Genomic DNA, 16,341 nt, shown 5'->3' with positions numbered 1-16,341 from the left:
TGTTACACTTATTAATGACTTGATCGCTCAAAGTCCCAATCCCCTCACTAGGTCTACTAACCACTAAAGCAAAAAGATATGGAGTAATGTTGATCTCCATAATCCAACTTTACCTTCAACTCCCTCTCTAGTCTTATCAACAAGAACAATATCACCAACAAAAAGCATGCACCAAGGTACATCCTCTAGCAAATGTCTAGTGCTAACAGCCATGACTAAAGCATAAAAAAAATAGACTAATGTTGATCTCCATAATCCAAATTTACCTTCAACTCCCTCTCTAGTCTTATCAACAAGAACAATATCATCAACAAAAAGCATGCACCAAGGTACATCCTCTAGCAAATGTGGGATGAACAAAAGAAACCTTATCAATAATAAAGAAAGTGAGTGGAATTGTTAGCTCAAAATATCAGCTTTAATGAAAATAAAGGTAGGTTTAGCATGAAAAGTAGAGAGCATCTTGTGTTGATGTGTTTATGAACCTTACTAAAAAAAACTAAGTGAAATAGGGACCGGTAAGAAAATGGGTAATGTGCATTGAATTCTTGAAGTGTTCATAATCTAATCTTCCAACAACTTTAATGAAAAGTTGAGTAGAAGTGGCATGAGAAGTAGACACGGATGCTCTAAAAGTGGGAGCCACAGAGGAAAATAGGCCCATCAAAATAAATGGTGGTGATGGATTAACCTCAACAGGGAGAACATTTGAACCATAAATCAAGGAGTTGCTGATGAGTGCGTAGGGAGGATCGAGTTGCGAGAGGAGCAAGGAGTTAGGTCACTTGTAGGGTTGATCTAATTAAGTTGATGAAAGTAAGGTAGTAGGTAGTAGTGATTGAAAATGTAAGTGCATGGTGAGCAAAGAATTGAATTTTGGTTGAAGATTGGAATCAAGGTACATCCTCTAGCAAATGTCTAGTGCTAACAACCATGACTAAAGCAAAAATATATGGACTAATGTTGATCTACATAATCAAAGTTTACCTTCAAATCCCTCTCTAGTCTTATCAACAAGAACAATATCATCAACAAAAAAGCATGCACCAAAGTACATCCTTTTGCAAATGTCTAGTGCTAACAACCATGACTAAAGCATAAAAAAATATGGACTTAAGGCTAATGCTATATGTAATCCAACCGAAATTGAAAACAAACAAATACCTTCGGTTATCTCCTCGGCGGCGCGCGACTAGGGAGAGAGGCGGCGGCGCGCGACTAGGAAGGAGGCTCGGCGAAGTCCGGTGACCGTCGGCGACGTCTAACCAAGGCGAGCGACGAACGGCGACGGAGGGCGACGGGCGAAGCAGTCGAAGTGAGAGAATGGAAGGAAACGAATGACGGCCAGAGGGGTTCGGGTTCGGGAAATAGGGCTTTTACCGACGGAAGTTCCACCGGTATTGACACTAGTGACGTCGGTATCATTTCCGACGTCTGATCCGTCGGATATATTTCGTTGAGTTTAAATACGCCGGCGCAATGTCCGCCGGTAACGTACGCCGGAATTGTTCCGCCGTAACGTGCGACGGAAATGGTTCAGGCAACCCTATACCGTCGGATTTGCCGGCGGAACCGGCGTCGGTAAATTTACGGCGTATTTTGCACCGGAAAGGTTGACGCAAACTTTTCGTCGAGCAAATCCGCCGGTACCTACGCCGTTTATTTTCGTCCATAATTTTTCGCCGGAAAATCCGATGATAATCGCGTGTTTTCCCGTAGTGAGATGTGTTATACCAATACTCTGCTTAAGCCAATCAATTGGGCCATAACTTTGGTGTATCTGATATAAAGCACCGCAAATAGGTATCCACACTACGATTAACCACCTCTGTCTCCCCATTCATCTGAGGATGATAATTCTTTTCAAGACCGTCCCTTGCATTTTGAACAATTCTTCCAGAACTGGCTCAGGACGATCGTCCCTATCTAATATAATCATTTCCTATATTCCATGAAGTCCCAACGCTTCTCTCATAAAAGTTGTTGCTATTGATACTACTGTGTAGAGATGCAGAAAGGGAATGAAATGGGCATATTTGTTTAACCGATCCACTACCATTAGTACCAACTAGGGGTGTCAATTTCGGGTTACGGGTCGGGTTCGGGTCGACCCTACCCATTTTTGCAAACCGGTCGATTTTCTGGACACAAACCTGACCCGCTTCAGGTTCGGGTCAACCCGACCCGACCCGCGTATGCCGCGGACACGGCATGGCATTTGGACGCAACGCAGTGCAGAATCGCCGGATGTCGGACGCGGTGCGGAATCGCTGTATGCCGGACATGGCGCGGAATTGCAGCGGACGCTAGCGACTGATGCTGGACGGCGTGGACGCGACCCAACATGGCCTCGGGACGCGATGAGACTTGGCCTTGGGACGCAACACGACGTGACGTGGCCGGGCAGGTGGGCGCCAGGCAGGCGGGGCAGCCGGGAAGCGGGCAGGGTTATTCCGGGCAGACTGATTTGTGTGCATTCCGAGTCATTTCGGGTTATTCCCGGGTTTCCGGATCAACCCGAACCCGACCCTGTTTTTCAAACGGATTGGTTTTCATGACCCGAACCTGACCCGCTTCGGGTTCGGGTTAACCCAAACCCGAAATTTTCGGGTCGGGCTTTCGGGTCAGGTCCAATATTGACAGATCTAGTACTTATGCCTCTAGCATATATCATAGCTAGCCACCATTTTCTCAACATCCTTATGCATCCACTTCAAGTACAGCTCGGCAGATAACCAGCGATAGGTCTTTTGGGCCCCTCGAATGCCCTCCCGTGGCTATCCCATGAAACTCATGCAATAAGCTGGTGATGTAAGAAGAGGTTTTTGAAAGCACAAGCTGCCCTTCATGTAGCAACTTCTATCATACTGTATGTAGCCCTTTGGATCTGTTGTAAACCAATATGTTGTTAAAGAAAGCCAACACAAACATTCGCAAGTAGGGCTATAATACCCTATTCATCAGGGACTGGAAGGTTGTTGGTGCATTAATAAGATCAAACAGCATCACCAAAAACTCATAATGCCCCTCGTGCATTCAAAAAGCTGTCTTGTAGGCGTATCCAGGTCGCATCCTGATTTTATGATATCCATATTTTAAGTCGATCTTGAAAAATATCATAGATCCATGCAACTCATCTAACAGCTCTGTTGATCTCAACATTAAATCAAAAATAAAAAAGAAAAAAAAATTATCATCAAAATCAAATGAAAATCCACGTAATCCCAAAATTCTGCAAAAAATCGCGATTGCTGCAGGAGTTCCGCTGAATCGTACTTTTTTTACGTCGTTAAAAAGAGCATTCGAGGCTCTTGATTCATTTCTTCTACTGTTCCTCCTTTTGTCGAAATCTACAAACATTTCCTTCTTCCTCTCTCTCTTTTTTCTTGCACATAGAGCCTCCCGTACCTTCTGATTCCTTGTCGATTCCTCCAATCCAGCCGCCGAGCCCTAACCACGACTCCAACACCTCCACTCTACTTCTTCACCTACAGTGAAGCTCGTGACCATCCATCCCTGCACCAAATCTCAACCTCCCTTTGCCTCTTCTTGCAACCATTCCCATCGCAAACCTGTTACTGTTGCATAGTTGGAAGGAATCATCACTGAGAATATCAAGACAGCTATAGTTGTTGACCTAGCGAAAAAATTAGTAAGGGTCACCCGTACCCTACCGAATTTGTCCAAGTGTCGTACCCGAAAGGGTACTCTGTCCCGAAATTCCATACGTTCAATGGTAATAATAATTCTAGGAGCACTTGGCACAATTCAAGATCACCTGCGGGAATACAGGGGGAAATGACGTCCTACTCTTTTAGTAGTTCGTTAACAGTTTGACATCAACTGCTTAAGAATGGTATGCTGAGTTGTCAGATGACTCCGTGAAAACTTTTGCAGAATTAGAGGCTATGTTTGTAAAGAGATTCGTCAGTGTGACCGAGAAGATTACAATCGTCGACCTCACTTTAGATAAATAGAAGAAAGAGGAGTCGGTATTAAAATATATAACTCGTTGGTGTAACTTGAGCCTGAAATGTGAGTAGCAGTTTGAGGAAGAACACGCAGTGTAATTATTAATGGGAAACATCGACAATAAGATGCAATCATTCTTATGAATGGCTACAATTACTATATTTCAGGATCTGCTGGATAGGGTGGCCAAGTTTGAGAAGTTAAATTTGTCGAGATTAGAATGCCACTCTGATAAGCTCAAGAAAGCTAAAGCCTCTTATTCTAAGAAAGGTGAAACCTATTCTATGTCCTCCCTCAAGCGGAGTAAGGGGAAGCAAGTGGCTTATATTGTAAACAAACACAAACAACTAATGTTGTATGGTGAAAAGCCAAAACAAGTCTACAACCCTAACCTCCAGTTGAAGCTGATACTTGCAGAATTAGAGGCTATGTTTGTAAAGAGATTTGTCAGTGTGACCGAGAAGATTACGATCGTCGACCTCACTTTAGATAAATAGAAGAAAGAGGAGTCAGTATTAAAATATATAACTCGTTGGTGTTACTTGAGCCTGAAATGTGAGTAGCAGTTTGAGAAAGAACACGCAGTGTAATTATTAATGGGAAACATCGACAATAAGATGCAATCATTCTTATGAATGACTACAATTACCACATTTCAGGATCTGCTGGATAGGGTGGCCAAGTTTGAGAAGTTAAATTTGTAGAGATTAGAATGCCACTCTGATAAGCTCAAGAAAGCTAAAGCCTCATATTCTAAGAAAGGTGCAACCTATTCTATGTCCTCCCTCAAGCGGAGTAAGGGGAAGCAAGTGGCTTATATTGTAAACAAACACAAACAACTAATGTTGTATGGTGAAAAGCCAAAACAAGTCTACAACCCTAACCTCCAGTTGAAGCTGATACTTGGGGGGAATGATAGGCCACAAACTTTTCAAGGTGGAGGTGAACGCCCGAGGCAAGCAATAGGAATCGATGATAGAACGTTTCCATCTCTCAAAGACAAGATAAATAAGAAATATTCATTTGAAAGAGAGTGTCGTGAAGTTATTTCGACAGGTGTTAAAAGCAGGTTTGAAACTACCAGAGTGCAAAAGGCGGGAGCCGCTATGTTGCACCGATACACCTATTTATGAAGGCGTGCTGTATCCGATACAACGATACACGGATACGCCTCCGATACTCCACCGATACGTGTCGGATATGCCAAAGCCGTATCCAATTAAAATACTATTTAATTTCACAAAGACATGCGTGTCCATTGAAAAACAAAAAGAAATCCAAAAAAAGACGTATCGTATTTATTTCCGCGATTACGAGCAAGATTCTCATTTCCAAGATGGATTTGAGTCTCTTGATGATATGAAAATATTAAAAATTACTAATCTTTCACTTGATGAGCCTGAATTAGAAGCTATGATATTTATTGAAGATGATATAAAAGTTCAAAGACAAACCAATGAAGAAGATAATTATATCATTCCTTCTATTGAATAGTTGAAACTTTATGTGCTAGATAATTTATGTTTATGCTTTTGTTGTTGTACTAGACATTTAATGCTTACTTATATTTTGATATTATAAGCTACAAGGCCTACACATCATGTTGTTGTCATTTTTTTTTGTAATTTCAAATATTATGCTTTGATTGCTTTCTTAATTTTTATGTATGATTTATAAATTATAATGCCATGTCCGCGCCGTACCCGTATCCTGTATTTTTAAGAATTGACGTGTCCCGTATCCGTATCGTGTCTTATCCGTGTCGCCGTATCCGTATCAGTGCAACATAGGCGGGAGGATTCGAAAGAAATTGGCAATCCAAATTACTGCCTATATGACCATCCCAGTGAAGATTGCTACATCTTCAACGATTGGCTCGAAAGAAAATACTAGAAGGGAGAGCTCACATTGTTAGATAATGTGTTGACTAATCCTAGAAAAAAATCAACCCAGGCAGTTACGACTTCTTTTGTACTCTCTGTTAAAGAAAAAAAATTAAAAGAAGCCGATTCAAGAAGAATAGTGGGAGACTGTGGTCTCTAAGAAAATTGTGAAAATGTTAAGGCAGCTTTAAGGAGTTCCGGGTGTGAAATGGAAGTCTCCTATGGAACCGGTTTTAGATCCTAAGGCACTGCTTATTGTGCGAGCATTATCTTCGAAACAGTATTCCAACCAAGTTGGTTCTTCAAAGTTTGAATGATAAAATCCTCTAAGAAGAAGACCAAATTGAGGAAGCCCAAAGAGAAAAAGACTGCAACCCAAAGGGTTATCGACAATTTGGATGAATACTACCAGACTTCGAGACGCCCCATTATGTTTGCTGATTTTACGATGGAGCTCAAAGTTGAGGGAAAAGAGGCCGACGAGGATCCATTCCTCGTGGAAACTTGTCGGGTTATTTCAATGACACCGATAGCTCTGACCAAAAGTGAAAAAGAAGCACCATCTGAATCTTATATGATGGTGTCGCCAATGGATTACAGTGAGCTGGAGGATCTATATTTTCTAGAAGATGATGAATTAGAGCCTGATATCGCTTCGCAAATGGTGTAGGTAAACTTGAACAGTAACTCTAAATCAACGGAGGAATCTCCAGATGCAATGATGGTTGACGCTGAAGAAAATGCACCATCAAATGAGTATGAGGAGGTGATCACCCAAGTACACTTGGAAAGTGGTAATACACTACCGTCTCCACCGAAGAAAGAGATACCTAATAAAAACAGAGGGAAGGAGATAGTTGTAAATGAAGACATTATCCCCATGGACCCAAAAAGGAAAGATACTCCAACCAAAGGAATAAATTATAATATCCTATCCCGTATGAGAAAAATCCCAGCACAGCTTAGCATATACGACATTTTGGTGACACCTTGATTTAGGCTCTCTGGGACCCCGAAAGATACGAAGCATATTTTGCTGAACGTAGCTTGACTGAGGTCTTGCAAGCTCGAAATGAACCGATCATTATTTTTGCCGAGAACAACATGATGCTTGGAGTGGCAGACCATAATTGCCCTCTGTATGTTACTGCAGAGAATGACGGGATGATAATCAGCCGAATTTTTATTGAACTCAGGTCTTCTATCAATCTTATAAGCTTGAAAGCACTGAGATCACTTTGTCTCAATATGAAGCACCTCGGGTAAGACAAGTTAAAGGTGCACAGATTCAATGAGAAGGGGCAAAAGACCCTAGGATCCTTCATGCTCTATCTAGTATTCAAAGAACTCTATACCGAGGTAAAATTCCATGTGATTGCGTGGACACCTCATTTAATGTGTTGTTGGGTCACCCGTGGTTGCACGATTATGGCATTGTCCCGTCAACACTGCATTAATGTATGAAGTATATTAGGGATGGAGAGAAGTTCAGAATCTCTGGTTATATTCAACCCTCTGGGGTTCATGAGGTGAAAATCTATAAGGATGCTAGGTACTTCATCCCCAAAGAATCAAAGCCATTGAGTTCTTTCGAGACTAAGGTAGCAAATCCAAAAATTGTGAAGTAGCCCAAACAAGAAGATGAGAAGAAGAAAGAGGGGAGAAAGAAGGAAACGCCGACTCTTCCCAAAGTAGTGATTACTTCTAGATCGAGACAACATGTGCCTTACCTTGGGAGTGGCACAGACGAGGATGATGCCATCCCTGCTAAATCTTAGGAAATATGCCAATCACCAGCTAGGGGGAAAAAGAAGACAAAATATTCAGATGATGACTACGACTACGAGTCTATCTATATGAATGAAGTGCAACATGTACTCTAAAAAAGAATAGAAAATCTGTTAATTTCAGACAATAAATGTGTAATCACATGTGTTCTCCCGCAACATTTCAAAGAAATCATTACTTGAAATATACATAATGTCAAGGAGCTTGTAATATTTTATGTGCCTCCTCTAATGAATAAGGGCATACCAGGAACCCTATTTTATAAATTTGGAGAGCGTGAAGAAGAAGGGAATTGAGACTGGTTCTATAGGCCCATCGAGCGTAGGGATTAATGCCTACGAGAATGCCCAGATTAATTATTGGAAATATCCATAAGATGTTATGAAAGCAGGCCAGAATTCACACTCCTGCATTACAACTTCGCCTCTGCTTAAGACTTTGGTATTTAAGAAATTCTCATACATTGCGAAGAAGAGATTCTCGCAAGGAGAGGTCTCAGATTCACCATGCAAAAGTACCCCCAAAAAATAGACGTGTCATGCCATCACATACAGGGAAATTGAATCTGATGACGGTGGCGCTGAAGAGATTTATGGAGCTGACGTTTATGATGATCAACCCGTAGAGGCTATGCCTGCACCTGAAGAGCTCGAAGATGGTGGACAGGCGGCCACTATGGATGAGCTAAAAGTGATTAATTTGGGGACTGAGAAGGACCATCGCCCAACCTTTATTAGTTCCCTTCTACCAGAAGATCATGTGGAGGGAATGAAATAACTTCTCTGTGAATTCAGGGACTGCTTTACGTGGTCATATGCTGAGATTTCTGGCTTATCCTCTAATGTGGTGATTCATAGATTAGCCATCAAGCCTAATGCAGCACCTGTCAAGCAAGCTCGAAGAAGAATGAGATTAGAAATTGAAGAAGAGGTGATTGCCGAAACTAAGAAGCTCATAGAAGCGGGCTTTATCCGAGAGGAAAAGTATGCCGATTGGATCACCAACATCGTCCCTGTAAAGAAGAAGAATGGTAAGATTTGTATATGTATTGATTTTTGGGATCTCAACAAGGCGTGTCTAAAATATGACTTTCTGCTCCCAGTATTCGAACTCCTAGTGGACAATACATCAAACTATGATATGTTCTTAGGGCTGCAAATGAACCGAGCCGAGCCGAGCATGTGAGTGTTCATGTTTGTGTTCTTTTAATATCAGCTTGTTCAAGTTTGGTTCATGTTTGTTCGAGCTTTATTATTTGTGTTCATGTTTGGTTCATTTAAATTAATGAGTGTTCATGTTTGGTTCATGTTCAGTTCATGTTCGTTCGTTTAGTACTTATCAAGCTTGTTCGCGAACATATTTAACGAATTTTTTTTAACTATCAAACAAACACGTTCATGAACATATCTATGAACAAACATATTTATAATAAAAGCAATTGTCTATGTAACAAAGGCAATGATTATTTATATTTATTAATTTTATAGTCAAATATTAATTATTTTTATCGAGCTTATTCACGAGTTCAAAATCGAACACGAATCGAGCTTTTATCCAGCTTCTTATCGAGCTTAATGTAAAGCTTGTTCACGAACTTCAAATGATGTTGTTCGCGAACATAAATGAGCCGAATGCATTAGTGTTCAAGTTTGTTTATATAAGAATCGAGTATTTAAAATATTGTTTAAGTTTGTTTGTTTAGTTAATTAAACAATCACAAACGAGCTTTAATCGAACCGAACAACGAGTAGCTCGTCAAACGTTTGGTTCGCTTGCAGCCTTATATGTTCTCATTTATGGACGGATCGTCGGGCTATAATCAAATCAAGATGGCATCTGAGGATGAAAAGCACACATCATTCAGAATACCCATCGACATTTTTGTCTACACGGTTATGCCCTTCGGCCTGAAGAACACCGGTGCCACCTACCAACGAGTAATGACATGTATCTTTGATGAATTAATACATCAGAAGGTCGAGTGCTTTGTAGATGATCTCGTCGTCAAGAGCATGAATCAGAAATATTATTTAAATGACATAAGGATCATATTTGAGAGGTTTAGAAAATTCGATTTGAAGATGAACTCTCAAATGTGCCTTTGGGGTGTCCTCCGGTAAATTTTTGGGATACGTCGTTTGACATCGAGGAATCGAAATTGACCCTAATAAAATCAAGACTATTATGGAGATGTCACATCCTAGAAACCTTTGACAGCTTCGCTCGTTATAAGGGCAATTGGCCTTCATCCAACGGTTTATATCAAATCTATTGGGTAGGTGCCAACTATTTTCAAAGCTGGTGAACAAAGATGTATGCTTCAATGGGATGCTGATGCGAGCAAAAATCCCTGGGGAGAGGGCCTCCCCAAGAAATTTTTGATCACCTCAAAAATAACAAAAGAGAGAGACTTAGGAGCTAAGTAATAAGAAGAACAAACTCTTACATTTCATATAAAAAGACACTAACAAACTTTTGACTCAATCGATTCAAGCAAGACACCTTACAACTCTTACAAACGACACAAATACAAATTAAAACCTAAACCTGCTTTCCAAGAGACGAATGATACAATGTAGTGGATACTTGCGGAGAGACGAAAGAGATTAGAAGCCGAGAAGAAGGGTGGAAAGAACTCGCAAGTCTCCCGAGAGATAGAAGAAGAAGAAGAAGAAGCTCTCAAGCTCTTCCAAGAAAATCCGCATATTTCTTTTAAAAAATTCTTTCTTAACATTACTTTAAAATATTCCAAAACATCTCATATTTATAGACATGAGAGGGGAATACAAACAACCACTTCAATGATTTCACACAGGAACCCAAGCATCACAAACCACAGAAAAGCCCCCCCAACCTCACGGGAAACAGCCCAGCCAGGGACCCGAAGAGGCAACTGCGGAAACCTAAGAGGCCAGCACGAAACCGAGGCACCAAAGCACGGGAAAGGCCACCCAACAGGAAAACCAACAGCCAACCGTGGAAACCAAGGAGCCAAGGCATGAAAAACAACAAGTACAGGGAATCCAAAAGCCATTTTGGAAACCCAAGAGACAAACTACAAATTTTAAGAGACAAAACTATAAATAAAGAACTACATAAATAAGAAAATAAATGAAATAAAACCTAGCTAATAAAGAGCTAACTTTTAGTTCAATAAATAAACTAAAAACCGGCTCATAATGAGCTAAATTTCAGCTCAAAATTTATTGAGCTAGCAAACTTAAGGGAAGTCAAAACTAATTTTTTTTTTTGGTTTGATTTGACCCCCCCTTTGCCTACATCAGATGTAGAGTGCTGGGAAGCATTTGACAGTATTAAAAAGTACCTATTAAATCCCCCCATTCTTGCAGCACCAATTTTGGGGAAGCTTCTTATACTGTACACAGGTGTACTTGAAGAGTCTCTTGGAGTATTATTGGCCCAATACAATGAAGAGGGCAAAGAAAATGCATTCTATTATATCAGTCGGAGATTGATCGGAGCATAAGTGCGGTACTCCCCAATTGAGAAGCATTGTGATGCGGAGCATCTTTTGTTAGAGGAGCCTGGAGGAGTATCTTATCTTATTACTCAATAGTTTCTGTTCGGATGCTTGAGTTTCCACTACTTAGTGCTATAGTTAGTTATATAGTACACTTTGCTACTTTTTCTCTTTTTCCTCCTTATAGTATAGGAGGAGGAGGCTGATATATGCCGCTGGTGCTTAGGAGAAGATAGTTTTTAGACATTAACTTCAATACACAGTTTATTCTCTATTATTTCTCTTGCTTGCGTCTCTGTTTTCATCTTATTGCAGGTTACCTACACTATAGTATGTATCAGAGCAAGGATGGCTGAGGGCAGCAAACGGTTGGCCACCGGTGAAGATCGCAGCCTTGATGCCTTGTGGGCGAAACATGCCGATTTGGCACAGCAAACCGAAGCTCTAGCAGCAGATTTCAATCGATTCTTTGGCGAAATGCGCCGAGAACTCCGATTGATCAATGCACGTATGGACAGGAACCAAACCGCTCGGGTTATTCCGCCGGCAACCATACCGGCGGCGAGGCGTGGGTTCGTCGCAGATAGGGAGCGAATGCAAAATAATCCAGTTTTGAATGATTCCGATTCTGAGGAGGAATTGGAATCACCAAATGCTCGGGATCTATCTGATTTGGAAGGAGAACAAGGAATGGTGCATAGGCGTCGTCCGCTTGCCAGAGACAATTACCGCAGTGAGTTTCGAGTCAAACTTGATATACCATTTTTTGATGGTAAATTGCATATTGAAGATTACTTAGATTGGGAACGGGCAGTAGAAACATTCTTCGAGTACATGGAGATTGAACCGGAAAAACAAGTGAAATATGTAGCTTGTAGACTAAAAGGGGGCGCCAGTGCTTGGTGGCAACAAGTGATTCAATCACGACGGCGAGAGGGTAGAGGTGCTGTCCGCAGTTGGTTCCGGATGAAGCAACTGTTGCGAGGCCATTTCCTACCAATTGATTTCGAACAAATGTTGTATGTGCAATATCAACATTGCTCCCAAGGTTCGAGGACGGTAAATGATTATACCGAAGAATTTTATAGGCTCAGTGCAAGAAACAATCTGAATGAATCGGCCAACCAAATCGTTGCAAGGTATATCGGTGGGTTGAAAGATGCTATCCAAGATAAATTGGAATTAAATGCCATTTGGTCACTTTCCCAGGCGGTGAATTATGCACTGAAAGCGGAGATGCAAATGAGCCGAAACAGTCATAGTAGGTCCAACCGGCGAACTACAGAACATTCTGTTGAGTTTAGTAAGCAGCATTTCCCAAATGCGGCTAGTGCTACCAAGCCTTCTCCCTCGGTTTCAGCAAGTAATCAACCTCATGGCACCAACCCAAGAGTTGCAGAACAAAGAACTTATCAGAAAAATAAGGCACCATTGAAAGACAACCCATATGTCAAGCCCTCTAACATCAAGTGTTTTAGATGTTTTCAACAGGGGCATAAATCAAACGAATGTCCAACCCGCCCTCAATTGCAACTGTTAGAAGCTGAAGATGAAGATGGAGCAGATAATGCTTTGGGCAGTAATGACGAGGAGCCGGAAGACGTTGCGGGGGATGAAGGAAAACCTGTAGTTTGTGTGTTGCAGAGACTGTTACTTGCACCGCGACAACCAACCGATTCTCAGCGGAATGCTTTGTTCAAAACAAATTGCACTATCAAGGGAAAGGTCTGCGATCTCCTCGTGGACAGTGGGTGTACCGAGAATGTTATTTCTCGAGCTGTTGTACAAGCTTTACAACTCAAGACTTCAAAGAACCCAAATCCGTATAAAATTAGTTGGGTTAAAAAGGGAGTTGAAATATCTGTGACAGAAATGTGCAAGGTGGCATTTTCGATTGGCCGTCATTATGCTAGTGAAGTATTGTGTGACGTAGTGGATATGGATGTGTGCCACTTAATTTTGGGGAGGCCATGGTAGTTTGATGTGGGAGCCACCTACGACGGCCGTGCCAATACATATTCCTTCGATTGGAAGGGAAAGAAGTTGAGATTATTGCCGCGACATGCTGGCCGAGAGCCCGTCCAGAACACCACCAAAACCGCATTGTTTGTTGTTTCTGGTACAGCTTTGTTGAATGTTTGGCGTGAGTCTACTCATATATTGGCGTTAGTGGTCAAGGAGCAGAACATTGCCATCCAAGAGGGGCCTTTATGTGATGAGGTCAACACTCTGTTGCAACAGTTTAAAGATATATATCCGTCCGAATTGCCAGCCGAACTACCACCTATGAGAGCAATCCAGCATCAAATAGAGTTCACACCAGGGGCATCATTGCCAAACTTATCCCATTATAAAATGTGCCCAAAGGAACATAAAATTTTGCAACAGATCGTGGATGATTTACTAGACAAACAACTCATCCAACCGAGCCTAAGTCCTTGCGCCGTACCGGCACTACTTGTACCAAAAAAAGATGGCAGTTGGAGGATGTGTATGGACAGCCGATCCATAAACAAGATCACAGTAAAATTTCGTTTTCCCATGCCAAGATTGGAAGATATGCTGGACAGAGTATCAGGAGCCACTATTTTCTCCAAGCTTGATCTTCGAAGTGGTTACCATCAAATAAGGATTCGTCCCGGGGACGAATGGAAAACGGCATTCAAAACTCGCCAAGGCTTATATGAATGGAAAGTGATGCCTTTTGGGCTGTGCAACGCCCCGACGACATTTATGCGACTGATGAACGAAGTGTTGAAACCACTACTCAACAAGTGTTGTGTAGTGTATTTTGATGATATTCTAGTTTTCAGTGCCAACCACAAAGACCATCTACAACACTTAAGGGATATTTTTAGTATCCTTAAACATAACAAACTGTTCCTAAACTTTCCAAAGTGTGAATTTGCTACAGAGCAAGTATCCTTTTTGGGCTTCTTGATTTCGGCTGCTGGAATTAGTGTAGACCCACGCAAAGTGACATCTATAATGGAGTGGCCACAACCCCGCTCTTTCTTTGACATTCGTAGCTTTCATGGATTAGCTAATTTTTACAGGCGTTTTATCAAAGGATTCAGCGTCATTATGGCTCCCATCACCGATGCATTGAAGGAAAATCAATTTAAGTGGTCGGAAGAACAGCAAAGAAGTTTTGAGGCTATCAAAGTTGCCTTGTCCTCGACACCAGTATTGGTACTCCCTGACTTTGACAAACCATTTACAGTGGATACAGACGCATCAACTGTGGGCATAGGCGCCGTACTATCACAAGAAAACAAACCAGTGGAATTTTTCAGTGAAAAATTGTGCCCGTCAAGACAGAAGTGGACGGTGTACGAGCAGGAATTGTATGCAGTTATTAGAGCATTGAAACAATGGGAACATTACTTACTACACCAGGATTTTGTCCTATGTAGTGATCATAAAGCCCTCCAATATATCAATACCCAAAAGAATATTAATCGAATGCATGCTCGTTGGATTATTTTTTTACCAAAATTCACGTTCGTGTTGAAACATAAAAGTGGGACTCAAAATCGTGTAGCCGACGCATTGAGCAGAAGGGCGGCACTTGTGACCCAGCTGCAGACCGAATTTTCTGGGTTAGAAAGTCTGCAGGAATTATATCCGGAGGATGATTATTTCCAAGGCTATTGGCATAAATGCTTGCAGCAGGAACCGGTGGCTGAATATTCAATTCGTCATGGGTTTTTATTTAAGAGCAATTTGCTGTGCATTCCAAATTGCTCCTGGAGGCAGCGGATCATTCAAGAGACACATGCCGGTGGTTTAGCCGCACACCTTGGCAGAGAAAATACGATAGCTCAGCTGCAACTTCGATTTTTTTGGCCCCATCTAAGAAGAGATGTAACAAAGTTTGTAGAGAGGTGTTCAATTTGTCAAAGTTACAAGGGAGGTGGTCAAAACACTGGATTGTATCAGCCCTTGCCTGTGCCGGACTCCATTTGGGAAGACTTGAGTTTGGACTTTGTATTGGGCTTACCTCGAACGAAACGAGGTAATGATTCAATCATGGTTGTAGTGGATCGGTTTTCTAAAATGGCACACTTCGTTGCCTGTAAAAAGACGTTCGATGCTCTTAACATTGCAAGGCTTTTCTTTAAAGACATTGTTCGTCTTCATGGGATTCCAAGGAGCCTTACCTCAGATCGGGATGTTAAATTTATTAGTCATTTTTGGAGGGAGCTTTGGAAAAGGTTAAACACACAAATCCAGTTGAGTTCTTCTTATCATCCGTAGACCGACGGGCAAACCGAAGTAGTTAACCGAACTCTTGGTAATCTACTTCGCTGCATAGTTCAGGACCATCCAAAACTTTGGGATGAGGTGCTCGGTCAAGCCGAATTTGCATTCAACTCAATGCCTAATAGATCCACGGGTATGTGCCCATTCAGTATTGTTTACACTAAAATGCCAAACACAATTCTTGATATTGCAGTTCTTCCAAAATGTAAAAGTAAGGCGGCGTCTGTATTAGCTGATCAGTATACAGATTTTTTATCTAACATTCGGATGAAACTGCAAGCTTCAAATGACAAATACAAGATGGATGCTGACATCCATAGAAGGGAGAAGTTATTTAATCCTGGGGATTTGGTCTTTGTTCGGCTTCGCAAAGAGCGGTTACCTGCTGGCAGTTATTCTAAACTCGGCAAAAGGAAATGGGGTCCTTTTCCAATCAGCAAAAAGATAAACGACAATGCATACGTCGTCGATTTACCTGATGAGTTTAATACGTCGCATACTTTTAATGTAGCATATATATATGCTTACCGACCACCTGATGATAGCACAACACAACTGGATCCAGTGAGTCCAGCCATTCTTTGTGGCGGGGGCGCATGATGCGGAGCATCTTTTGTTAGAGGAGCCTGGAGGAGTATCTTATCTTATTACTCAATAGTTTCTGTTCGGATGCTTGAGTTTCCACTACTTAGTGCTATAGTTAGTTATATAGTACACTTTGCTACTTTTTCTCTTTTTCCTCCTTATAGTATAGGAGGAGGAGGTTGATATATGCCGCTGGTGCTTAGGAGAAGATAGTTTTTAGACATTAACTTCAATACACAGTTTATTCTCTGTTATTTCTCTTGCTTGCGTCTCTGTTTTCATCTTATTGCAGGTTACCTACACTACATTGTCTGGCATTGATTTTTGCAGTTCATAAACTCCGTCACTACATGCTATCTCACAAAA

At 41.5% G+C, this 16,341-nt stretch overlaps 1 protein-coding gene across 1 annotated transcript; it reads left to right on the top strand.

Annotated features, from left to right (window-relative positions):
- The first annotated feature begins 6,168 nt into the window (after positions 1-6,168).
- On the top strand, positions 6,169-15,990 carry LOC110104253. Its single transcript, XM_020833273.1, has 9 exons — positions 6,169-6,366; positions 6,526-6,621; positions 6,855-7,117; positions 8,198-8,333; positions 8,466-8,673; positions 10,994-11,052; positions 11,440-13,041; positions 13,102-15,300; positions 15,385-15,990. The coding sequence occupies exons 1-9, from the start codon at positions 6,169-6,171 to the stop codon at positions 15,988-15,990; spliced, it is 5,367 nt and encodes a 1,788-aa protein (XP_020688932.1).
- Positions 15,991-16,341: the final 351 nt, after the last annotated feature.

The sequence above is a fragment of the Dendrobium catenatum genome, unplaced genomic scaffold (assembly GCF_001605985.2).
Source record: "Dendrobium catenatum unplaced genomic scaffold, ASM160598v2 fragScaff_scaffold_71, whole genome shotgun sequence".
Taxonomy (NCBI): domain Eukaryota; kingdom Viridiplantae; phylum Streptophyta; class Magnoliopsida; order Asparagales; family Orchidaceae; genus Dendrobium; species Dendrobium catenatum.
This window is presented reverse-complemented; position numbering and strand designations above follow the sequence as displayed.